This window comes from Pogoniulus pusillus, chromosome Z (assembly GCF_015220805.1).
Source record: "Pogoniulus pusillus isolate bPogPus1 chromosome Z, bPogPus1.pri, whole genome shotgun sequence".
NCBI classification, from domain to species: Eukaryota; Metazoa; Chordata; class Aves; order Piciformes; family Lybiidae; genus Pogoniulus; species Pogoniulus pusillus.
In genome coordinates this window covers 10,133,930-10,160,783 of record NC_087309.1, presented here as the reverse complement: position 1 = coordinate 10,160,783, position 26,854 = coordinate 10,133,930, and the positions used below count along the sequence as shown (strand labels likewise).

Sequence of the window (26,854 nt, the reverse complement as noted above, 5' to 3'; positions counted from 1 at the left end):
ATTCTTAATTAGTATAAAGTTTAATTTATAGAAATGGCAGCTTTACTTTTTACCACTTTGTCAGCAGAAGGAAACAGGAAAGTTCCTAAGTAGCTAAATAGCATTGGGAAATCAAAAAAATATTTTACTTTGCTCCTTTTTTTTTTTTTTTTTTTTTTTTTTTTTCTTTTGGTACTAGAAAAATAGCCTTTAAAAATACATTGTTAAACATATGGGCTTGTACTAAAGTAGAATTCTATATTATATACAGTAAGGCAGTATATCAAATATTGTCCTATTTTTTTTTTCCTGTTTGGCTTGGTTGGAACAAGATATGAACGGGAGGCAAAGTTCTGTCACACTGAAACAAAGCAAAATATATATTTAGGAGAATTTGTTGGTTTACTGTAGTTTGTTGAATATATTCTCTTTTATGTATTGTTTGTCAGATCTATCAGCTTTTTTTTTTTTTTTTTCCTTAAGGATTGAGAAAAAAAAATAAAGAAAACTTAAAAACTTAAGTCTATTTTCAGAATACATTCAGAAGAAGTTACACTGTAGATCAGAATGCGGTGATTTATCTGATTTAGGAACTGCTCAGATCACTATAGTGCAACAATCAGTTTTCATCTTTGTTGAATCTGCAGCATTCCCTCACATTTAATCAACTATTAGTGCATCTTTACAGCTGAGTAATTAGTTTACAAAATATTTTTCATGGCAGATAATATCCACTTTCTCATTTCCCTGTGTCAGAAACTTGTTAATGATTTGTTTACTTCCACAATGATTATCTCAACCCACAGTTTACTTTATTCTCTGTATAATACTCATAGGAGGGTAGTTTGTTTTTTGTTAAAGGAACTATTTGCTGTCTGGTTTTGGTTTATGGTACACAGCTAGTAAGTATGTACTGTAACTACTGGTTATTTAAAGGAGGGCATAAAGGAAGATGGGTCCATGTACTCTGACCCACTGGTCTCTCTTTTGCACTCACTTGGAGCTGTCTGACAGTAGCTCATATTTTTCTCAGCTTGACCTTGCTGAAGGTTCTGAGATACTTCCATTTCAGGTTCTGGAGACACAGATGTGTGCTGGATGCGTGAATCTGGCATTAATACTAGAATATTATGGTCCATGACTGTTGAGACCTTGGTATATTCTTTGCTTGTTCCTGGCATGGTGTATTTTTCAGTCTTTCCACTGTTTTCTTTATGTTTCAGTAATACTGCTGGCTCCTCATCTTGTCTGACTTTGTGAACTTCTACATAATCCATTAGTTCAGGATTCAAAAAGGGTGACTTGCCATCAGATCTGTTTTGTTTGACGTGCACTGTGGCTTTGTCAGTTTTGGAAGGTATGTTCTCCATCTCTCTTTGCTTTTCCACATCATTGTGGATAGTTTCAGGGATAGGACACTGTGACGGATGCTTTTCTTCATTTCCCATCAAAATTGGTGCAATGTTCACATCTGTGTTACTCAGCATTATCTTATGTGCATCTACAGTACTGTGGTAGGCAAACACAGCCGGCTGGTTACTAGGTAATTGGGCTGCAGGCCATGTGGATGATTTTGTACTCTCCTTGTCAAAAAGGAGCATTTTCTGTTCTGAGGCTGTGCACTGAGTTTGCCAGGTCCTTCTTCCTCCTTTGTTTTCTTGACCATCTCTCACATCTTTTGTTTGAAGTGTTGACGGAAGGGTGTGAGACTCCCTGCACTTCTCAGAAAGCAGAGAGGGGCTGTCACAGCTCCCTCGTCCCGAGTCGCTGTCTGTTTCTTTGGGTAACACTTTGGGATTTTTGCTGGGACGGCCATTGTCGTGGCGTGGCATGAGTTGCTGATCCTCACTGTCCTCTACCTCCAGATACTCTATCAGTAGTTCCTCACAGTCTGATGTTGGAGGAAAATCATGGCAACCAAGAGCACTCAGTAATTCTTCCGATTTTCCTCTCTGGGGGTGTAATAAATAAGATGTATTTTTGCACCGTTAACCTTAAGGCTTATGTGACTAGAACAACTGTGAACAAGCTGCATGTTTAGTAAACTAATACTGTCACAGTTACGTCACTAAACCTGAATTAGCTGGATTTCTACTGCTGCAGGAAACTGAGGAAGAGTAAGAACATTTACTGAGTTCCCTCAGTGGGGAGACAATCCCAGAATTCGTGTTTCTAAAATGGAAGGACTAAGGAGCTTTTAGGAGTGATAGGTTTCACGGCCTGTGCTAGTTTGAAGCAGGATAGAATGTTTTGGTGAGAAGGACTAGATCATAGGCTGTGAAATGAAAACAAGAGTGATGTCTACTTCGCTCATAGCCTTGCTGAGATGTGTAAAAAGGAAAGAAGAACATAGGTAACACACTCAGCATCACTCTTGTCTCGGCTGCTGGCTGAGCTGCATCTCTCTAACCTCACCCTCCATTTTGGGCTGATCCACTTTGCTTCCTAACCTCTGGCTGAACCTCTATTTTTTCTTGGGACTGGGGTAAGGTTGAGAGGGGTAGGGGAAAGGTGCAGGGGTGGTTGAGAGCCCCTCTTGGGGACTCAGGTTTCTGGGAGGGCTGTTGTGTTTCTGTAGTACCTTTTACCTTGTCTATTTCTGTCTATAACTGTACATACTGTAAATATCTGCTTGTATATTGAGCTAAGCTGTAAATATAAGCTTCATTCAATTTCCAGAGCTGGCTGAGTCTGATCTGGGTGATTTCTAAAGTGGGGGGGGGAGGGGAGGGCGGGGAACACCCAAACCATCACATGCCCTTCACCAGGAAGAAATGGAGTAGACTAATACAAAAGCCAGGTCCTGTGTCCTTCGTGTAGCAAGAGACTGTGGAAAGCAACATCCCTAGGAACTACTAGAGTGAACACACAAGTGCTGGCTCTTGTGGTGTCTCAGGGAACAGCTGCAGTCACAAACTCTCTTCTCCAAATCACTTTACTGGTAATGCAAGGCAAGACTCTGTCTCACACATACTCTTCCACATAATGAGCCTGAAAGTGTCACTAAGTTTAATTGGCTGAATTAATTGAAGCTGGCTAATCCATTATTATGGTGTTTGCATTTTCTGGTACACAACCTGGCGAAGTAAGCAACAGTGAATTCTTCTGTGGCACTCACCTCTAACAGGTGTGTATCTATGCCTTTTATCTTTGGTCCAGGAACTGGTGGTAGGATAAAGGCTATCATTCTGAAAAAAAAAAACCACGAACCCAGAATAAAGACACAAGGTGTAAGCATGGGCCCTATCTCTCTATTTGCTTTCCATTTCCTCAGGATGTGAGTCACATTTCAAACGTTTCTCCCATTATATGAGGTCCTTGTTGGACCTCTGTTTCCTGTCTCACTCTCAAGCCAAGTATTTCACAAATCCAGTTATGGTTCATAAATTACCCTTGGATGGATATATAAGAAAGACAACAGTACAAAAGTTATTGAACAAGAAAAATAACACTGCTAATGCCCTTTTATTGTTCTCTTCCCCTTATACTCCAGTTCTCCAGTATCACTAACTTCATTGCTGGCCCAGAACCAGCTAAGTGGGGCACAGTTCCAGAGGCCTGAGAGGCCTGCATGTACATATGTGACTGTTAGCTGACTACTACTGAATTGTATGATGAATGACTTCTGACGGCCTTTCCATCAACAGTTTCTACTTCTTTCTTTGACTCAGCCAGTACTTTGTGCAGTACTTGTACAAGTGTAAGTTCTAGTTTTGGCAGCACTTTTCACTTTCAGATTTGATTGAAATTAACCAGGGTTCCAGTAAATTTTTTGGGGAATTTGACATGCAGGGGAGCAGAAAGACAATCTCATAATATAACCTTGTTTCCTTGAGGAAATCAGGGCAAAACCAAAAGATTTTCTTCTATTAGAGTAGGGGTGCTCCAAATGATGTTTGCTGAACACTTAACATGGCTAACCAAGGTGGTCAGATCTAACAGAGACAAGACTTTACCAAGAGGGAATTTAGCCTGGTTTCCCCAAAAGACAGAAATACCTCTTTATCAGTTATGAATTTAAAGTCAAGTATCTGTAACTTGCAGTTTATAAGAGAACACAAAACCGGTAGGCAATTGAATTAAATGTTAGAATCTATGTTTGAGAAGTTTGCTGAGATTTTCAACTCCATGCAGTTGTGAAATTGGTGATATAGAATCACAGAATTTGCCAAAGAATCATAGAATCATCCAGGTTGGAAGAGGCCTCCAAGTTCATACAGGCCAACCTAGCACCCAGCCCTATCCAGTCAACTAGACCATGGCACCAAGTGCCTCATCCAGGCTTTGCTTGAACACCTCCAGGGACAGTGACTCCACCACCTCCCTGAGCAGCCCATTCCAATGCCAAGTCACTCTCTCTGGGAAGAACTTCCTCCTAACATCCAGCCTATGCTTCCCTCAGCACAACTTGAGACTGTGTCCCCTTGTTCTGTTGCTGGTTGCCTGGGAAGAGAGACCAACCCTCACCTGGCTACAATGTCCCTTCAGGTAGTTGTAGACAGCAATGAGGTCAGCCCTGAGCCTCCTCTTCTCCAGTCTGCACAACCTCAACTCCCTCAGCTTCTCCTCATAGGGTTTGTATTCCTTACCTTGTGTTCCTCATAGGGTTTGTGTTTGACTTACCTGTACCCTTTCAAAACCATTGTCCAGCTCATGATTAAACATATAAGAGAAGATAAGACACCAACGATGATCCATACAACCATATCTTTTACTCTGAAGTCTAGGAAACAAACAGAATTATTTGAGGACACACATCCAGCATGCTAAAGCAGTCACAGATTCACAGATCACTTTTACTTTGAAAATTGGTCCACACTGCCAAGTTTGGTATCGAAGCTAGAGGCCTTCACTAGCATAGATGAATCTTAACAATTCTTGTAATATCTTATAATAAATACATTTTGTATCAGTGGCACTGTGCAGGACATAAACTATTGGAAAAATGATCCAGAAGTGTGTTAAGGGGAAAATTTTGTCATGGACAATAACTGGGTTTGCATCCAATTACGCTGGCACTGTGGTGATTTCAAATACATATCATACATGTAATTAAATGGTGGTTTTAATGATCTAGGACTAGATATTATTAAGGACTTCCACTGTAACATGGCACCTTTTACATTCAAGTGTTTATTTCAGATTCATTTCACATGAAGAGTAGTGAAGATCTGTTAACCATCTGAAGGCAATCACACTTTGTGTAGCAGTTTTAATGCTGTTACTGCCATTCTTTTAATTAAAACCTACCATCATGAAAAACAAATATGACAACAGCAGAAAGCATATAGTTTAAGTAAGTAAATAAACTGATTCATCTTTTTATCTGCAAAAAGTAACAAAAGGGAAAGCTGCTCAGACACAGGAAGTATCACACAGTATCACAGTATTATTAGGATTGGAAGAGACCTCACAGATCATCAAGTCCAACCTTTTGCCACAGAGCTCAAGGCTAGACCATGGCACCAAGTGCCACGTCCAATTCTGCCTTGAACAGCCCCAAGGAGGGCAACTCCACCACCTCCCTGGGCAGCCCATTCCAGTGTCCAATGACTCTCTCAGTGAAGAACTTTCTCCTCACCTCCAGCCTAAATTTCCCCTGGTGCAGCCTGAGGCTGTGTCCTCTCGTTCTGGTGCTGGCCACCTGAGAGAAGAGAGCAACCTCCTCCTGGCCACAACCACCCCTCAGGTAGTTGTAGACAGCAATAAGGTCACCCCTGAGCGTCCTCTTCTCCAGGCTAACCAATCCCAACTCCCTCAGCCTCTCCTCGTAGGGCTGTGCTCAAGGCCTCTCACCAGCCTCGTCACCCTTCTCTGGACACGCTCAAGCATCTCAATGTCCCTCCTAAACTGGGGGGCCCAGAACTGAACACAGTACTCAAGGTGTGGTCTAAGCAGTGCAGAGTACAGGGGCAGAATGACCTCCCTGCTCCTGCTGGCCACACCATTCCTGATGCAGGCCAGGATGCCATTGGTTCTCTTGGCCACCTGGGCACACTGCTGGCTCATGTTCAGGCGGGTATCAATCAGCACCCCCAGATCCCTCTCTGTCTGGCTGCTCTCCAGCCACTCCGACCCCAGCCTGTATCTCTGCATGGGGTTGTTGTGGCCAAAGTGCAGCACCCTGCACTTGGAGCTATTGAACCCCATCCCATTGGACTCTGCCCATCTGTCCAGGTGGTCAAGGTCCTGCTGCAGAGCCCTTCTGCCCTCCAACCCAGCCACATCTGCCCCCAGCTTGGTGCCATCTGCAAACTTGCTGATGACTGCCTCCATGCCCTCATCCAGGTCATCTATGAAGTCTGAGAGTGTAGTTAGTTTGGCAATGATATTCTTACCTGTCTGAGGGAACATATGGGATGTCAATCTCCAAAGGTGCCACAAGCAGCTAAATAAAAGCACTAAATGGACTGCCATGCAATAACAAGTATCAAAGGAACACCTGGTCACTCACCAGTAGGGATCTCAATATACTGCTCTGGGCTCCATTCACTCCATGATCCGTGGTGGTCTGGTTTGCAGTGAATCTGTACAATGTACTTCTTTCCAGGATTTAAACTAAACATTTTATATTGTGTTTGCTGTCCAACAAAAATAGCCTGGAAATTAAATAAAAATCATAAAATGCATATAAATAGAGACATTTTTCCATGAAAGTACAGCTAGGTTTAAGTCTTGATAACCAAGTTGGGAATATAGAAAGTATCTGGATAGCTTCCTAATAATTGTTATGCAGGTGTGGAATAATGTACATTTGTTTTCTTTCCATAGTTCAGTTTTATAACATAATTCAGTGGGAACGAGGTAAAAATTTACTATACTGAGCAAACTAAGCTCCTACAAAAACAACATCATGAGTGTGTTGCAGGTAGGGGGGAACTGTGGTAATGGTAGGAACTGCCATGGTCAGAGGAGGAGAAGAAGGCAAGAAATACAGATGGGGAGAGAAAATGCAGAAAGAAATAAAGGACTGTGGAGTTGGTTGCTTCAGGGCCAGAGCGTTGGTAAGTGCAGTGGTAAGGGGAGGGGCATAGAAGACATAGCGATGGCTGGAAAGTACTGCAGCAGACAAAAAAGGGATGCAGTTGAATACTAATAGAGTCTTTAATTTGCCAGCCAGTTATCTGAGTTACAAATCCTGGTTATGAACAGTTATGATTCCATGACAATGATCACCTAATGGCTATTTGTACAAATTTTATTGATTTTGTGTAATGCCAATGAGCTTTCTGCTACTTAAGAACTACTTGTGGCTAAGAATAAATTATCACAAAAAGAAATCCAATTAAATGAGAATGAACCATTTAATCTGTAATGCAAATAGGAATAATTCATAATGCCCACAATTAAAAAAAAAAAAAAGGACTTTTTCACCTGCTGTCACACAATAGTATCTGACATACTACTGTACTCCACAGGCAATCATAGATCACACAAGCACTTTGGAAAAGGGGACTATTAAGTGTGCCTACTTCATCATATTCAGATGTGGGACCTGCATGACAAAATATAACTCATCAGAAGACAAAATCTAGGAAAAACTTGAAACATCCTTACTTCCCATTCCTCTCCTTCTTCAGGTTTTAGTCTCAGCTCATACTCAAGAGTAAGCCATCCAGATCTGACATCAGCCAGTGGTGGTGGAGACCATGTCAAGACCAGATATGGTTTTCTATTTACTGTTTTTTTTAAGTCCAGAGTTACATTCACAGGAGGATCTGGCTGTACTGTTAAAATAAAAGAAATGACAATCAGAGTCTAAAGGGTGTTTCCTTCACACCCTCTGAAGAAGTAAATACTGTTGTGGGTGCTAAGTCATCACCTCCACTGTGTCTAGTAATTGAGAACTGGTGCTGGGATACAGAAATCAAGAATTTCAGGATAAAGTAATGAATTTAAAACAAACAAACACAAAACCACAAGACAACCAATGAACAGTAAATATGTTGAATTCTTGCTGAGATTTGTCTTAATAATTGATTGTTGCTTTTACCCACAGCTGTGCTTCAAAGTTGACATCTTTAATGCTGTATTATGAAAGTTGTCTTTTACTATAATCATATTAAAGTTGTCATATATGTATTTGGTGATTCTGAAAACAACAGATGTAGCTGATTAAACTTGCCCTCCCCTTGCCCCTGCCATATTTGCACTCAGGAAACAGCAGCATGATCTATACATGCACCCTTAAGGGCGTTTAAAAACAAACCAGCGATATTGAAGCTCACTTTACAACTCAAAAATAAACAAAAATAGAATTTAGGCTTCTGATAGTCACTCTTGAACCTGCTTCAGTTCCAGAGGTATAGTTCCTGCATGTCATATATATATTTGACCAATGCTAGATGCAAAGCTTCATTGCAGTTTAAAGTTCATGGTAGTCTGGTGAAGTCCCTCCTGACCAGAAAAGGGGAAGAATCACAGAATCATAGAATCAACCAGGTTGGAAGAGACCTCCAAGATCATCCAGTCCAACCTAGCACCCAGCCCTAACCAATCAACTGGACCATGGCACTAAGTGCCTCATCCAGGCTTTTCTCGAACACCTCCAGGGACGGTGCCTCCACCACCTCCCTGGGCAGCCCATTCCAATGCCAATCACTCTCTCTATGAAGAACTTCTTCCTAATATCCAGCCTATACCTACCCTGGCACAACTTGAGACTGTGTCCCCTTGTTCTATTGCTGCTTGCCTGGGAGAAGAGGCCACCCCCAGCTGGCTACAATGCCCCTTCAGGTAGTTGTAGACAGTAATAAGATCACCCCTGAGCCTCCTCCTCTCCAGGCTAAACAACCCCAGCTCCCTCAACCTCTCCTCATAGGATTTGTGCTGCAGGCCCCTCACCAGCTTTGTTGCCCTTCTCTGGACACCTTCCAGCACCTCAACATCTTTCTTGAATTGAGGAGCCCAGAACTGGACACAGCACTCAAGGTGTGGCCTGACCAGTGCTGAGTACAGGGGAAGAATAACCTCCCTTGTCCTACTGGCCACACTGTTCCTGATGCAGGCCAGGATGCCATTGCCTCTCTTGGCCACCTGGGCACACTGCTGCCTCATCTTCAGCTTACTATCTATCAGTACCCCCAGGTCCCTTTCCTCCTGGCTGCTCTCCAGCCACTCAGTCCCCAGCCTGTAGCACTGCTTGGGGTTGTTGTGGCCAAAGTGCAGAACCCTGCACTTGGCCTTGTTCAATCTCATCCCATTGGCCTCTGCCCACCCATCCAGCCTGGCCAGGTCCCTCTGCAGGGCTCTCCTACCTTCCAACAGATCCACACCTGCTCCTAGCTTGGTGTCATCTGCAAACTTACTGATGCTGGACTCAATGCCCTCGTCCAGGTCATCAATAAAGATATTGAACAGGACTGGGCCCAGCACTGATCCTTGGGAACACCACTAGTGACAGCTGCCAACTGGATGTGGCACCATTCACCACCACTCTCTGAGCTCTGCCATCCAGCCAGTTCTTGATCCAGCACAGAGTGAATCTGTCCATACCATGAGCTGCCAGCTTGGCTAGGAGCTTCTTGTGGCAGACAGTGTCAAAGGCTTTGCTGCAGTCCAGGTAGACTACATCCACAGCCTGCCCCACATTCACCAGGCAGGGAACCTGATCATAAAAGGAGATCAGGTTGGTGAGAGGCAGGACCTGCCCTTCCTAAACCCATGCTGGCTGGGCCTGATCCCTTGGCTATCCTGTAGCATGACCCCCATCTTCAAAAAGGGGAAAAAAAAGAAGACCCCAGAAATGAAAGGCTAGTCAGTCTTATCTCTGTGCCTGGCATGACCATGGAGCAGAAAACTCCTCCTGAAAGCTTTGCTAAGGCATATAGAAAATGAAGAAGACGTGAGTGGTGGTAACCACCATGGCTTCACCAAGGGAAAATCATACCTGATGAATTTGCTGGCCTTTTATGATGGAGTTACAGCATCAGTGGATGAGGGAGGAGCAAATGATGACATCTACCTGGACTTGTGTAAAGCATTTGACACTGTCCTGCCTGACACCCTGGTCATCAAATTGGAACAAAACATCAACTTGAGGGTTGAGTCACTCACTGGATAAGGAATTGGCTCGCTGGCTGCACTGTGAGTTGCAGTCAATGGCTCTATGTCCAAATAGAGACCAGTAATGAGCGGTCTCCCTCAGGGGCTGACTGTGGGGCCAGGGCCAGTTCTGTTTAACCTCACTGTTGGTGATATGGACAGTGGGACTGAGTGCACCCTCAGCAAGCCTGTGGGTGACACCAAGCTGTGTGGCTTGGTTGACATGCTGGAGGGAAGGGATGCTGTCCAGAGGAACGTGGACAGGCTGGAGGAGTGGGCCCAGGCCAACCTCATGGAGGCCAAGTGCAAGGTTCCACACCTGGGTCAGGGCAATCTCAGGCACAAATAAAGGCTGGGTGAGAAGTGGCTTGAGAGCAGTCTTGGGGAGAAGAGCTTGGGTGTGTCAGCTGATCAAAAACTCAACACGGGCCAGCAATGTGCAGTTGCAGCCCAGAAGGCTGCCCGTCTCCTGGGCTGCATCAAAAGAACTGTGAGCAGCAGGATGAGGGAGGTGGTTCTCCCCTTCTACTCTCGTGTGACCCTACTTGGAGGACAATTCTGAAGCATCCAATTCTGAGACTCCCAACATGAGGACATTGAATTGTTGGAGTGGATCCAGAGGAGGACTGTGAAGATGATCAGAGGGCTGGAGCACCTCCCTTGTGGGAACATGCTGCAAGAGCTGGGGCTGTTCAGCCTGGAGAAGAGAAGGTTCCAGGTAGACCTTATAGCAGCCTTACAGTACCTGAAGGAGGCCTACAAGAAGAGAGGCTTTTTACAAGGGCTTGCAGTAATAGGACAAGGGGGTATGGATTAAAACTGGAAGAGTGTAGATTTAGACTGGATATTAGGAAGGCATTTTTTACAGTGAGGATGGTGAAAAACTGGACAGGCTGCCCAGGGAGGTTGTGGATCCCTCTCTTGGAAGTGTTCAAAGCCAGGTTAAATAGGGCCTTGAGCAACCTGGTCTGGTGGAACATGTCCCTGCTCATGTCAGGAGGTGTTGAAACTAGATGCTCTTAAAGGTCCCTTCCAACTCATACCATTCTGTGACTGTTCGGGCCACAGAGGTAAAATCTAAAGTCTTCTCTCCAGCAGGTCTGTTCCAGTTCCCAGGCTTCTGGCAGCCAGAGCCTTGACAAGAAAATGATTATTGGTGAGAATATTCCATTACCTTAGAAAAAAACCTAAATACTTTGTCTATAGAGGAAAAAAATCCGAGAAAAGTGATTATGAGCTCACTGTTATCAAAAACAAAACAAAACAAAACAGCCCAGGGAGGTGGTGGAGGCACCGTCCCTGGAGGTCTTTAAGAAAAGCCTGGATGAGGCACTTAGTGCCATGGTCTGGTTGACTGTATAGGGCTGGGTGCTAGGTTGGACTGGATGATCTTGGAGGTCTCTTCCAACCTGGCTGATTCCATGATCAGTTTAGCTTCTTTTGGGTCTGGAAACTACTTTTAGGTGATAAAATTGAAGTAGTAGTAGTAGTAGTAGTAGTAGTAGTTAGAAGATCAATTTGATTTCACTTGCTGGTAGAGTGGAAAAAGACTTTAGCAGGATGATGTTTCTTCTTGATTGAAAGAAATATGGAAAACAAATAACTGGTTATCTGTTTGCAGTTTTAAAGCTTTTAGCATTTTTAGGCTTCCTTTGAGAATAAAATGGTAAAAGGGCGAAAGTTAGTTGGTTTTTTTTACACCAGAGAAGACCTTATTTGTTCATAGAAGTTTAGAGCTGTGATATAATACTACACATGAGAAGACCTGGAATGAAAATCCTTGTGTCAAACCCCATAATTTTGAATTCCTTGGGACTTTTTCATCTCTTACCTATGTAAGTCACATCCACATAATGAGGGTCAGAGATGCTACTTCCCATTTCGTTAGTTGCCTTCACAGTAATATTGTATATGGTCCAGAAAGAGGTGTGCTTTTTATCAAAGTAGCATGAATTTGGGCCTGCAGTTTTGTAATCTGGGCATTCATAAACTTGATCTTCTCTGAAATGAAAGAACCACAGAGATTGGGTTACACAGGCTGAAACACCTGCCTTTGGTTACTGGCATTAGAGACTGCACTAAGCATTTCCCCACAAAACAAAGACTGCAAACCCTGAAGGATTTAAGCTGTTACAGATGCAGCAGTGGGCTACCAGAGGGAAGCTCTCACTTTTCTGGATGCCACTGTCCACTGCATAGCTAAGGTCTTCTAATCAATCTATTAAAAACTGAGTGTTTTCAGTGTTCCCTTGAACGCTTACCTAAGTTCTACACATCACACTGATATGGTTTCAGAATTTATTTTGGTCTTTCACAACCTGTTTCTCAAAAAAAAATCTACTTTGTACCTCTCTCTCCTAAATCCATTCACAAGTTTCTCAAACGGAAGGGACAGGAGAGAAAACTGAGTATGTAGTACTTGTGTCCATGCTTCTCTGAGATGCACAATAACAAAAGTGAAAGTTGTGGACCTCACTCTCTGCCCTGGCTGTTTACACCAGTATGTGGCTTGTTCCACTAAGACATGTCTCTGACAAGTACAGAGTGTAGCATCCAGTTAGGTCAGGGCAAGGGTAAGAAATGCCAGGTGAACCAATAATGGTTCACAGGACCCACCAAAACATTGACTACAGCTTTAAAATTAATGTTTACACTTTACCTAAGTTCCAGGACCAAGGTCCTTGCAGAAGCCAGGAGGTACTGATGGCCTATAAATACTTGTGCAAAATAAGCATTATCAAAAGATGAAAATGTTAATATTTGGTAAATATAGAAGGTTTAATTTGTGGGGCTGCAGTGCCCAAAGAGCTGCAGGACTGTGAATTTGTGTTGCATAGTGTTATGTAACTGCTGTGCTATAATTACTTTCAAGGCAGTTCATCTTTCAGGGCAGAGGAATTAACAGCAATTTGAAAAACCTGAGATGATAAAGATATCCTTAAATATGCTGCTGCTGGAGCTATCTCAGAATATGTACTTGGACAAAACCATGTGCTGTAGAAAACTGCTTCTCTTAAATGAAAACAAAACAAAACAAAACAAACAATCAGGATGGGTTTTCCAGATTCTTTAACTACAACACTGAATACTGAGTTTATTACCCTTCTTTGCTGTAAAGCAATGTGTAATTAGTAAGGTGTCCTCCATCTGAACCAGGCTTCCACCAACAAGTAAATGTTTCCTTTTCTGGAGAACGGCATTTTATTATTGTAGGCTTTTCAGGAGGTGACTGTCCTGTATGAGAAAAACAAAGTAATTAGTTAGTAAATTTAATTCATTAGGTTAAACCAGGATGTCAAGCAGAGCACAGGAATTAAAAAAAAAGAAAAACTCCCCAAGGGAAGAAAGAAGTTCTCCTTAATATTAGTATAGGAAAGGGACCTGGGAGTACTGATAGACAGTAAGCTGAAGATGAGGCAGCAGTGTGCCCAGGTGGCCAAGAGAGCCAATGGCATCCTGGCCTGCATCAGGAACAGTGTGGCCAGTAGGACAAGGGAGGTTATTCTTCCCCTGTACTCAGCACTGGTCAGGCCACACCTTGAGTACTGTGTCCAGTTCTGGGCCCCTCAGTTCAAGAAGGATGTTGAGGTGCTGGAACATGTCCAGAGAAGGGCAACAAAGCTGGTGAGGGGCCTGGAGCACAAATCCTATGAGGAGAGGTTGAGGGAGCTGGGGGTGTTTAGCCTGGAGAAGAGGAGGCTCAGGGGTGATCTTATTACTGTCTACAACTACCTGAAGGGGCATTGTAGCCAGGTGGGGGGTGGCCTCTTCTCCCAGGCAACCAGCAACAGAAGAAGGGGACACAGTCTCAAGTTGTGCTGAGGGAAGCATAGGCTGGATGTTAGGAGGAAGTTCTTCCCAGAGAGAGTGATTGGCATTGGAATGGGCTGCCCAGGGAGGTGGTGGAGGCACCGTCCCTGGAGGTCTTCAAGCAAAGTCTGGATGAGGCACTTAGTGCCATGGTCTAGTTGATTGGTTAGGGCTGGGTGCTAGGTTGGACTGGATGATCTTGGAGGTCTCTTCCAACCTGGTTGATTCTATGATTCTATGTTTCTATGATTGAGAAGGAAGGATGGTTCAGTGATTAGGGCAGCAGCCTTTTACTTTGACCTGGACTCAAAATCTTTTCCCACTGTAGCTATGCTGAGGAACTATGTTTTAGTTCCCCAGACGTCGCTCTTCTCTGACTTTAAATCTGATAAGCGGTGCTCAATTGCTGTCAAAGCAGGTTTACACAACCACGGAATGATAGTGGTTGGAAGGGACCTCTGGAGATCGTTTAGTCCACCCTCCAGACTTGGGCTCAGTACTTCAGATGAGGCCTGTCCTGGAAGGCTAGTAGGCCTATTAAATGTCCTTCTGCTGATGGGGGAAGCAAGGGTGGGAGGAAAACAGAGGCTTGGGCCATAATGTCCCTCCCAAAGTGATAAACAGGTACCCACAGGTGTTTAGGTACTTGTTAGTGTCTTGCCCAAATAAGAGTGAGCAAGCCCTGCTTTCACCTAACATGGTCAGTTTGGCAAATGCCATTCTGTTTGGTGAACCTCTGTGGCCAAAGCAGCCTTTACACTCGGGCAAGTAATATAAATGGAACTAAGTTGCAAGCAGTTGTGCTGCTTTTGCCTTGCTGGGCTGCCTCTGCTTTAGAGTGTTCTGCTCTGCTCTATGTGTTCTGCTCTTGCTCTGTCTCACTGCTTTTGGCTTGGACAATGTGTTCTGCTCTGCCTCATGCTTCAGAGCAGCTTAGCCCTGTTGTTTTGGGCTTGAGCTACCTGGAAACTTAAGTGCCTCAAGGCATTTAAGTGCCTCACAATGTGGCACGAAGTGCTACTGATGTGGTGCTCTCTGCACATCTGCAAGAGGTCCTGCTTGCACCTCTGCAGACCTCCATACCAAGAGGAACCATGATCAGGTCAGAGATCATCTGCCTCTTTCCCAGCACCCTGTTAGAGCCTGAGAAGATCTAGAAGGCTCTCAACAGCTATCAAGACACCGAGCCGTTCCAACAGTGCTGCAAAGGAGCCAGGGACTATCTCGAAATTCCTGCTCCACTGCAGTGAGAACAGACTTTCCCTAGGGCTCCAGGCTGCCTTTTATTTGTAAGTGTGGCAAAGCCATTTTCTGGCAGAACTTTTCCAATTTTCTGATTTTCTTAAATGAATGAATTGCCCATAAGCATCCTTGTGGAGATTTTCCTGACCGAATTAGAACCCAAAGTTAACTGGGGCAGGGCTTTTCAGAAATAAAATAGCTACATATTTTATAATTCCTGCCTTGTTAATTGCCACAAGCAGTTCATGGCCTCACCAGGGCAGAACAGAGAGGCAGTAGAACCTCTCTCAACCTGCTGGCCATACACTTCTTGATGCATCCCAGGACACCATTGGCCTTCTTGGGCACAAGGGCACATTGCTGGCTCATGGTTATCCTGTTGTCTACCAGGTCTTTTCACACAGATCTGCTTTCCAGCAGGTCAGCTCCCAACTTGTACTGATACATGGTTCTATAAAATGATTTAAAGTAGACTCTGCTACCCACCTACTTTATACATAAGTTATTTTTCAATTAAAAAACCCCATTATTTTAAGATGCTTCTGTCTGTTTTAAAAATATGCTGTCATTTGTTTTAGTGTTTACAGGAAAAAATGAAGAACATTAAGTGGTTACCTACTTGTTGATGTCCTTGCCTGTAATTCTTGTCTGAAGAGCTGACTTCAGAGATACAAAGGAACAGCTCTCCTATTTCCTTGTAAAGTGATGTTATGCTTAGTACTTAGGCTACTTGCTCGATTGCTGCCAAGCAATATATAAGTATTTGGATTCCTGATGGTGTTTTTATGGTCTCAAGAAAGCACTTGGATTAGGGCAGAGGAAAATGCCTAATTTTTGATTAGATGATGCTAGTCAAAATCCTGATGTGATCGAAACTTTTGCAGTTCTGTGTTTGCAGCAAAATATTGTCCTATTACATCAATAATATATATTTTCTACTATTTAGACTAGAGACATTGATTTTCCGAATACTAATTGCCTAGGGCAGACCTGAAAATGGAACATTTAAAGAGTATTTTTCTATTAACAGTACTACAACAGTCTCCTTATCAAATAGTGAATAATACAGTTAGTGAAGAAGATTCGAGATGACCTGGCTAAAGTGTCTGACAACATACATATTTAATGTGCCCACCCAGCCCATAAAAAATGCAGGTAATTGTGCTGCAAGTGTTATGCTCTGTTAGCCATGGCAGTGCCTCCAGCCCAGTTACTAACAAGGAGTGACTCTTAGGCAAATACCATTACTGATACTTACAGATGAAATCAATGTGATTTTTAAATAGAGGATCAGGAACCATAGATTATTTAGACACACCTGTGTCAGAAGTGGGATCCTAGTAAATCCCATCCCACCCTGTTTGTCATAACCAGTTTCACCAGAGAATCCTGAGCAGTTTAGCCTGGAGAAGAGGAGGCTCGGGGGGGATCTCATTGCTGTCTACAACTACCTGAAGGGAGGCTGTAGCCAGGTCGGGGGTGGCCTCTTCTCCCAGGCAACCAGCAACAGAACAAGGGGACACAGTCTCAAGTTGTGCTGGGGTAGGTACAGGCTGGATGTTAGGAGGAAGTTCTTCACAGAGAGAGTGATTGGCATTGGAATGGGCTGCCCAGGGAGGTGGTGGAGTCACCATCCCTGGAGGTGTTCAAGAAAAGACTGGATAAGGCACTTGGTGCCATGGTCTAGTTGACTGGATAGGGCTGGGTGCTAGGTTGGACTGGGTGATGTTGGAGGTCTCTTCCAACCTGGTTGATTCTATGATTCTAACAAGACTAAATATGTAAAATTATACACAAAGCACAGTAAGATGAACTAAGTTGTTCCTCCAGCACTGGAAAGTATCCTTGTGACACTCAGGTTTTCAGGGCTGCCATTTAGGCACCTTTCACAACAATAACCTGGCTAGCTTCTAAAGACAGTTAACAAAACAGCAATCATAGACTCACCATTTGGGATCTGAATACATCTTTCAGAGCTCCACTCACTCCATTCTCCAAGGTCTAACCTGCAGCGGACCTGAACAACATACTTCACTCCGGCTTTTAGCTTAGTCACTTGGTACTGTGTCTGCACTCCAACAGGTATTGTCTGGAAAAGAAAATGCACTGGAAAAATAATAAAGAATTAAGCCATTTTAACAAACCATGTGGTAGTAGGCTTGTGTCTCTGCCTTCTGAAAGGCAAGGGTTTCAGTCAGGTGCTTTATGAGATGTGAATCACAAAGAAACGAAGGTAGCAACTTAACAGAAAACCTCGGTTCAATGACACTGAGATTCTGACACTTGAGAATCATAGAATTGCCTGGTTGGAAAAGACCTTAAGATCACTGAGTCCAACCATAACCTAACATCTCCCTGTTAACAACTGTTAGACCATGTCCCTAAGCACTTCATCCAGACATCCAGTGACTCCACCTGGGCAGCTTGACTCAGTGCCCAGTAGCTCTTTTGATAAAGGTTTACTTCCTGATATCTTAAACCTTCTCTCATGCAAGTTAATTTCATTTTCTCTTCTCCTCTCACTTGTTACTTGAGAGAAGAGACTGGCCTCCATCTTGCTACAACCTTCTTTTGGGTAGTTGTAGAGAGTGATAAGGTCTCCCCTCAGCCTCCTCTTCTCCAGTCTGAACAACCCCAAGCTGATTTCTAGACATGCTCCATCACCTCAACGTTCTTCTTGTAGTGAGGGACTCAAAACTGAACACAGTACTCGAGATGTGGCCTAACCAGCGCCAAATTAGAGGGTGACAATCACTTCCCTGGTCCTGCAAGCCACACTATTTGTGATAGAGGCCAGGATGCTACTGGCCTTCCTGACCAGCAGGGCACACTGCTGGCTCACATTCAGCCGGCTGTCAACCAGCACTCCTAAGTCACTCTCTGCCGAGCAACGTCCAAGCCACTCTTCCGCAAGCCTGTAGCATTACACGGGGCTTTTGAGACTGAAGTGCAGGACCTGGCTGTCCTCAGCCTGTCCAGATCCCTCTGCAGAGCATTCCTTGCCTACAGCAGACTGACAATCCCACACAGCCTGGATTACTGAAGGAGCACTCAATCCCCTCATCAAGGTCATTAATGAAGATGTTAAATAGAACTGGCTCAAATACTGAGCCTGGGGGAACATCTCATACAATTGACTTTGGCCCATCAATCTAACCTGTCTAGATCCCAATGTAAGGCTTCCCTACCCTCTGGTAGATCAACACATCCACACAGCTTGGTCATCTGCAGACCCATGCTGACTGAGTCTGATCCCCTGCTGGGATCCCCCATGTGGTGGCTCTCAAGGTGATCTGCTCCATGACATTCCTGTGCACCAAAGTCAGGCTGACAAGTCTATAGCTTTCAGGGTCCTCACAGAATCACAGAATATCAGGGTCTGGAAGGGACCTCAAAAGCTCATCCAGTCCAACCCTTCTGCCAGAGCAGGATCACCTGTACCAGATCACACAGGAACACAACCAGGCAAGTTTTGAGTATCTCCAGAGAGGGAGACTCCACAACTTCCCTGGGCAGCCTGTTCCAGTGTTCTGTCACCCTCACAGAGAAAAAATCCCTCCTCATGCTTACATGAAACTTATGGCCTTTCTTATAAATGGGCATCACGTAACCATGATTAATGGTAGACTTCCTGTAAGTCAGGACTCCATCAGATCCACAATACAAAGAAGGCTATAGGTAGTTCAACTCACAGATAAACTGCATAGTGCTTCTTCGTGGGTACTTTTAGTCATTAAATACCTTTCTCTCTTCAGAACTATTTCAGGACACACAGTCTTACCCACCATTAAGGCATCAATAATTTAGGTAGCATTGAGGTCATCAATTACTTTAAGAATATTTTATTCTGGTACCTCAGCTGTGGAGTATTGTGGCCCACTCCTAGAAAAATGACAACAGCTGGGAACACTAATGGAAACAGTATGTGTTCAGAAGGATTCCTCAAACGTTCTGATGGGGGAATCTACCCCATGTTGAAAAGGATGATGATGACATTCAGCCCAATTAAGTAGTAATTAGGGAATAATTGAGAGCCTTCTGAAAAATAATGGGTCAGCTTGAAGTGCAGCATTAAAGAAGCATGCAAATTTGTTATAGTAGGAGGAGGAGGAGGCTGGAAACTTTAGCAGTAGCTGAAATTTAGTTCGATGCTATCATAAGCTGCTCTGCTAGCATAATGACCTTTGCCCAGGCCAGAGAGAGTAGCTGTGCTCTGGACAGTGTGGGCTGCAACAGGCAGGTATCCGCACCTGAATGTATGCAAGTGGCTGTGTGGGTGCTTTCTCAATGATGTATGTCTTAGTCTGTAAGAAGGGATGTGGGTTCATGCTAAGTTAAAGCATCCATGTCCTCTCCATAAGTGAGTGTAAACAGGGGAGTTTTTAGTCCCAAGTGGGTGAGTGGGTGGGGTGTGTGTATAGCCTGCCCTTCTTGGAAGAGAGTAATTTCTGTATATAGCTTATTTTTGCTTAGGGGTTAGCTACAAATGTATGTTTATAAATCCCTAAGTGTCTAGTCACATTTTAAAGTGATCAGTATTGTGACTTATTTGTTGTATTTCTGATGCTGACCCTGACTGCATAGTTAACTGATTGCTTGTTCATTACATCTTAGTGAATCAATAAACTGCTTTGGTACTGATCTGGTTTAAACTGCACGAACTGAGCAGTCTCTTACAGTGCCACTTGGGAGCAGACATATTGACAAAAATTACAATTATATATTATATCAGTGGACTAAATAGGTTTTGTGGGGTCTTTTTTGGTATATGACATTAGAACAATTATACAACTACCTTGATTTTTGAATCATAGAATCAACCAGGTTGGAAGAGACCTCCAAGATCATCCAGTCCAACCTAGCACCCAGCCCTATGCAGTCAACTAGACCATGGCACTAAGTGCCTCATCCAGGCTTTGCTTGAACTCCTCTAGGGACAGTGACTTCACCACCTCCCTGGGCAGCCCATTCCAATGCCAATCACTCTCTCTGCCAACAACTTCCTCCTAACATCCAGCCTGTACTTCCCCCGGCACAACTTGAGACTGTGTCCCCTTGTTCTGCTGCTGGTTGCCTGGGAGAAGAGGCCACCCCCCACCTGGCTACAATATCCCTTCAGGTAGTTGTACACAGCAATGAGGTCACCCCTGAGCCTCCTCTTCTCCAGGCTGCACACCCCCAGCTCCCTCCAGCCTCTCCTCATAGGGTTTGTGTTCCAGGCCCCTCACCAGCTTTGTTGCCCTTCTCTGGACATGTTCCAGCACCTCAACATCTCTCTTGAATTGAGGAGCCCAGAACTGGACATAGGACTCAAGGTGTGGCCTGACCAGTGCTGAGTACAGGGGAAGAATAACCTCCCTTGTCCTACTGGCCACACTGTTCCTGATGCAGGCCAGGATGCCACTGGCTCTCTTGGCCACCTGGGCACAGTGCTGGCTCATCTTCAGCCTACTGTCTCTGCAAGCCATTTGGTTGCATTAAGTTTCTATCAATACAGGAACTAAAATTATTCTAACACCAGTTAAATCCAGACAAGACAAATCACCAAAAAGAGCATTTATACAATAAACAGATTTTTTTTCCCATTACCTCCCACTCTTCCTTTTCCTCAGGTTTTAGTCGTAGCTCATAGTGATACACTCGTGAATTAGAGCTGACATCAACTAATGGAGGTGGAGACCATTTCGCCCAAAGGTATATTATGCTAGGAGATGTTTTTGTTTCTAGAGAGAAGTCCACGGGAGCATCTGGTTGAACTGTGTAAATGAAAAGTTTGCCATTAAGGATTTAATTTTCTCTCCAAAAAGTCACCTCTTTTATGACTCTCTACTTCATCACAGTAATTTCATATCATTCAGCACTTCTGTAAGGGAATAGTACAAGAGACTCTTTGTTCTTTCTCCTTAATAATATTTAACTGGCTACTGACAGAAAATGTATCAGCTATGATATCAGCAAATCTCAGACTTCACTCTGGATTTGTCAGTCTAAGGAAATACAACTCAGAATGTCATTACTCCACTCTTGCAAAGTTAAAATGTCATATATTACAATGTAGATTAGCTGTATGCAGAAAGGAGAATGGAGCTAGAAATACAAAGTACTGCAGAAAGCCCAGAGAGTGCCTAAGCAGTTATTTTTACTCTCCCAGTGCTGCACTGCCAGTAGCCAGAAAGATGTGTACACCTGGAAAATTTAGGTATCTCAATTTCATTTCAAAGCTTTATCACCTGAAGTGCTAGGAATCTACAGAGTCATTATTGAGCCTAATTGAAATACTGGCGATAAACAGAAGCTGGAACCATTCTTTTTTCAACCAAAATTGAAATGACAATAAAGTGTGTAATTAATCCATAAGTAAAAAAGCCATAGCAAGTTCCACATTGTGAGGAAAGCAATCATAGAATCATAGAATCATAGAATCAACCAGGTTGGAAGAGACCTCCAAGATCATCCAGTCCAACCTAGCACCCAGCCCTAACCAATCAACCAGACCATGGCACTAAGTGCCTCATCCAGACTTTTCTTGAAGACCCCCAGGGACGGTGCCTCCACCACCTCCCTGGGCAGCCCATTCCAATGCCAATCACTCTCTCTGTGAAGAACTTCTTCCTAACATCCAGCCTATACCTACCCTGGCACAACTTGAGACTGTGTCCCCTTGTTCTATTGCTGGTTGCCTGGGAGAAGAGGCCACCCCCCACCTGGCTACAATGTCCCTTCAGGTAGTTGTAGACAGTAATAAGATCACCCCTGAGCCTCCTCCTCTCCAGGCTAAACAGGCCCTGCTCCCTCAACCTCTCCTCATAGGATTTGTGCTCCAGGCCCCTCACCACCTTTGTTGCCCTTCTCTGGACATGTTCCAGCACCTCAACATCTCTCTTGAATTGAGGGGCCCAGAACTGGACACAGTACTCAAGGTGTGGCCTGACCAGTGCTGAGTACAGGGCAAGAATAACCTCCCTTGTCCTACTGGCCACACTGTTCCTGATGCAGGCCAGGATGCCATTGGCTCTCTTGGCCACCTGGGCACACTGGTGGCTCATCTTCAGCTTACTATCTATCAGTACCCCCAGGTCCCTTTCCTCCTGGCTGCTCTCCAGCCACTCTGTCCCCAGCCTATAGCGCTGCTTGGGGTTGTTGTGGCCAAAGTGCAGAACCCTGCACTTGGCCTTGTTCTCTCTCCTCTGCCCACCCATCCAGCCTGTCCAGGTCCCTCTGCAGGGCTCTCCTACCTTCCAACAGATCCACACCTGCTCCTAGCTTGGTGTCATCTGCAAACTTACTGATGCTGGACTCAATGCCCTCGTCCAAATCATCAATCTTTAATGACTGCTTGTTCTGAGATTAAAAAACACATGCCCAACTGTTTGTTTGCCATTTCATTATTCCTTTTTTTTACCTATGGAGGTCACATCCACATACTGAGGATCTGAGCTGTTACTTCCAATCTCATTCATTGCCATTACAGTGATGTTATAAGTTGTCCAGGGATTAGTGTGGTTTCTATCGAAGTAGCAGGAATTGGGGCCTGATGTTTGGTAGTCTGGACATTCATAGATCTTTTCTTCACTGAAATAAAAATATTTTAAAAGTTAAAAGCTTAGGAAGTGAAGCAAAGCACACAATACTCTAGCAGTGGCCTAGGTGCAGCAAGGAAATATAAAATGTTTAACTTTAAACCTATATATAACTCCACCTCCGGAAAACATTTTAGTGAGCATCAAATGCTTTTACCATAAATGCTTCATTGCTACTTCTACTGCAGCTCTTCAGGATGAATGCCCTTATCCCTTCCTTATACAGAGCAATATGTCAACAAAAGAATGAAAAGAGAAATTTCCAGAGGTAGCACAAGGCAATTAAAAAAAATATATCTATATTTAAAAGCAACTTAAAAGGGAAATTAACTCCACTGACTAAAGAATGAAAGTAACTGAACATCTTCACACACTTCCCCTTGAAAGTAACCTGATATACCCTATGGCAGAGGAGTGTTTTGTTTTGTTTTCAGCAAGATGTTCATTTACCTGCTTTCTACCATGCCCACCATGACAACTGCCTCAGCAAAAAAAAAAAGGTTCAATTAATTAATTAATTAAGTCTGACTTATTACCATTATGTAACTCCTCAGCTTTTTTAGGAGAGGGATTGTTTTGTCCTCAGTTAAAGCTGAACTGGGTGATCCACTCAGAGCCAATCCCAGGTGTGAAGAACTGCACAAACCCAAAGCACCAGCCAAGATGGTTCAAGGGTGCACTTCAGTCTCACTGTTATGCTTTATGCACTGCTAAGAACAAGGTTAGTTTCCAGGAAGTTTTGTCCCATTTCACAGAGAAAAGATGAGAGCAGGGTTGGGGGGCTGTATCCTAGAGACAATGAGCTATAACTGTGGCCCAGATCTGAAGTGTTTGGCAGTGCCTGGTGTTCAGCAGATTTAAAGATACTCCATCCTTAAGCAGGACTATTCTGGGCTGTGACAGGTACGACTCAAAATGTTCATTAAAATGTCTGTGTTGATCAAGACTGAAACACCTGAACTTCCCTAAAATAAATGCTCTCAGATTATTATTGAGTGTGGTAACTTCACTAGAGGCTGCACCTTCCTTGATCAACTACTACCAAATGATACAGAGATTTAATTGAAGCAGGGAAGTCTGAGGCTTTACCTTATCTATTCTGAACCTCACTGAATATATTCACAGAAATTCAATCTCTAAGCCTCCCTGCTTACTTGGCCCTATTCAGAGACTTCTTGTTTTCAGGAAGAAAGGGCAGTTATACAAAGAAGGACAGGTTAAGCAAAGACATAATTTTAAACATGGAGAGCATGTCACAGAATTCACCAAACCAATAAATTTGAGATACACCTGATTTTACTCTATTTTTGAAACCATAAGGTTGGCTACAAATCCAGAAGGGGAAGCAAAGACTTTCTACAGATTTACTCCAGATGGAGGTTAGCCGTGCCTGGTACTGGACAAGCTCCTTGGCAGGGTTCTGAGGGTGGCACTAGCTCTCACTGCCCCTTCCCAGCTTCCTTGGGGCCTCCATGTGTGCTGCCTGTGTCCCATTTTCATCCTGCCACAGCACATCTGGTCTTTTGAGACCCACAGTCCTGCCCTTGCCAGTCATGGCCGGCCCCTAACCAGTCCCAACCCACAGGCTGATGTCCAAGGAGGTGCCTGATGCCCAGGGTGCTAGGTTGTCCCCAGCCTGCCCTGCTTTATTGGTTGGGGTAGTGGGAATGACCCTGGATGAAGGCTTTGCCTTGATGCTCCAGGGAAGCCCCCATGGCCCTGTGGTGCCTAGATGCTCCCTTTCTTAGCAAAGTACAGCATTCAGCTAAAAGCTGTGTGCCTTCTGATAGGATAGACAAACTACATCTTTTTTGTCATGTCTTAAGACCAGTGGGATTTTAGTTCAGGTAAGGTTCAGTAGGGAAAGGCTGGTCACGTTCTCTTCCAAAAGTGGAAAGCCATTCATTTCATGTAGCTCTTGTTGGCTCTCTGAGGCTTAACATGGATTCATAAAAACACTCCTATAAATTAAGGTCATCATTCTCTCGTTCTATCATAGTCATCACTTGATCACTTACAGAATACATATGCACTGCTTGTTACCTGTCCTTGCTGTAGAACAGGGTGTAATTGGTAGGAAGTCCTCCATCTGAGCCAGGCTTCCACCAACATGAAAAGGTTTCCTTTTCTAGAGAATGACATCTTATTATCTTAGGTTTTCCAGGGTATGACTGACCTAGGGAAGTGCAGAAATCCAGCTAGTTATATTAGAGTTGGACAATGTTTTTATGTGGTTACTGTTAAATGATAAATTCTGCAAGGAATGCTTCTCTGAGGACAGTAAAACTACTTGAAGCTATAGGCTGAATTTGGTAAATAAACCTCCCTGCAGTAAATAAATCTACTTGCAAAAAAGTAAATATATTTTACCTTAAATCTCTGAAATAGCTAGTAAAATTACCTCTCTTTTTCAAAGGAAAATCTGATTATTCCTTAAACACAAAAAGTGTACAGTTCTCTCCAAATTAAATTAAGAAGCTTGGAGGCAAGTGTATGACCTTTTGTCTTTTCCTGAAATATTCTTTTTTTTTAATTTTTTTTTTTTTTTTTTTTTTTTTTTTTTTTTTTTTACTGTCAGGTGATCTTAAAATTAAATTTCACCTTAATCTTTTCAGCAGAACCAAAATTCCACTATTTGCACACATTTGTGGTGCACTATAGGTAGGACAAGTAAGAAGAAGAAAGAATCCAAGGGCTGGATGGAGTATTTTGTGTGTTGACAACTGAATGTATTTGTTAATTAATTGAATATTCTGCAACAATCCTAATACATGCAAGAATATTTCATAGAAACATAGAATCAACCAGGTTGGAAGAGACCTCCAAGATCATCCAGTCCAACCTAGCACCCAGCCCTAGCCAGTCAACTAGACCATGGCACTAAGTGCCTCATCCAGGCTTTTCTTGAAGACCCCCAGGGACGGTGCCTCCACCACCTCCCTGGGCAGCCCATTCCAATGCCAATCACTCTCTCTGTTAAGACTTCTTGTTATTAACTTCTACTAACATCCTGACTTCTACACATATTTTGACATGCAAAGCCTAAGCTTGCCATGGAAGTTCCATGCCATTATCTCTGATAATGTTACTATTCATATGTCGCTGATTCCCAAGAAGGTGACAAGCATGGAGTGAGTACAGTGAGTGCCTTTCATTATCGCCACCATACAGTCATTAAGTTCATACTATAAAGAGAAAAGAGGACTAAAGCCATTTCCAGAATCTCCAAAACATTAGGAAAAAAAAAGCAATTTAAATATGTACAGGCTCCAGTGGTGGTCAGGATAGACTGGGTAAAGCCTCAGACTTCTCTAAACAAAGTGTTTCAAGCAGTAAAACATGCTTTGGGAAATCTTGTGCTTACCAGTGACTCCCGCTGCAGTCAGAACAAGTAGCCAGATAGTTTGAACTGATGATGTCAGTTTCTGCTTCATGATGTCTGCTTCTCCTCAGAAGGAAATGCTGCATCAAGGGAGCACTGAAAAAAATTATGCCATAAGGCAATTGTCAGTAACAATGCTTAACATGTAATACATAGCACTCAGCTCGATCAAAGTCCTTCTTGAATTGCAGCTAATGGATCCTTGTTGTTTCTCAAAAGGGTAAAGCAGCGCCCACAGTTCCACTTCAGATGGAGAAAACTTGAATCATAGAGTAGTAAGCAGGTCTTTCTGAAGGTCTCTGAATGGTTAGCAATGCTAGGATTACAATTCCATAGCATTAACAACTCTTCCATGTTTACTTGACATCGTGGGATACTGGGTGCTTTTCTTTAAGCTCTAACTTTAAGACTCATTAGTTTACCTGAGATATCAGCTTTTTACTAACAACAACAATAAAAACATACACTTTTATCTCTGTTGATACAGAGTTCAGTGTATTTGAACTCTGAAGAGTTCTGAAAACATAAGGCAAATAGCAAATATCCAACATATATTTAAAGGTTTATGAGTTTTGAGCCACTCTCATGACTTCAGAATATTTGAGAGTGACAACATTGAATTCCAGATCACCTGAGCTGAAGAATGCTACTCTTTCTCTGTGTCCAAGTAATTGGTTTTAATTCTTTTGATTTTGCACTAGAGTAGAAATGCCATGACTGGAGAAAAGAAACCAAGAAAAAGTATCCTAACTTCACAGTTAAATTGTTAGGTGAAAATGCAAAATGGAAGGCAACTATCCCTCTTACTTCAACCTGT

The 26,854-nt window shown here is 43.4% G+C and overlaps 1 protein-coding gene across 2 annotated transcripts; it reads right to left on the bottom strand.

The window, feature by feature from the left end:
- Nucleotides 1-661: 661 nt before the first annotated feature.
- PRLR (prolactin receptor) lies at nt 662-26,089 on the bottom strand. 2 transcript variants are annotated; one of them, XM_064176584.1, is made up of 13 exons: nt 26,020-26,089; nt 24,699-24,831; nt 22,478-22,647; nt 20,665-20,831; nt 20,076-20,078; nt 17,023-17,164; nt 13,125-13,257; nt 11,855-12,024; nt 7,537-7,706; nt 6,434-6,578; nt 4,603-4,702; nt 3,098-3,167; nt 662-1,931 (listed from the first exon to the last, which is right to left on the bottom strand). In XM_064176584.1, the coding sequence occupies exons 1-13, from the start codon at nt 26,087-26,089 to the stop codon at nt 906-908; spliced, it is 2,499 nt and encodes an 832-aa protein (XP_064032654.1). In that variant the 3' UTR covers nt 662-905. The 2 variants fall into 2 exon arrangements, with proteins under 2 accessions (XP_064032654.1, XP_064032653.1); XM_064176583.1 differs by lacking the exon at nt 20,076-20,078.
- Nucleotides 26,090-26,854: the final 765 nt, after the last annotated feature.

What these genes read in the sequence shown, in the direction of transcription:
- PRLR (XM_064176584.1), bottom strand. Translation starts at nt 26,089, where the DNA reads ATGAAGCAGAAACTGACATCATCAGTTCAAACTATCTGGCTACTTGTT. An exon ending in CTGTTCTACAGCAAGGACAG is followed by an intron (nt 22,648 to 24,698) that starts GTAACAAGCAGT and finishes TTTTTATTTCAG; the next exon opens with TGAAGAAAAGATCTATGAAT. An exon ending in GTATATTGAGATCCCTACTG is followed by an intron (nt 4,703 to 6,433) that starts GTGAGTGACCAG and finishes TTTGTTTCCTAG; the next exon opens with ACTTCAGAGTAAAAGATATG.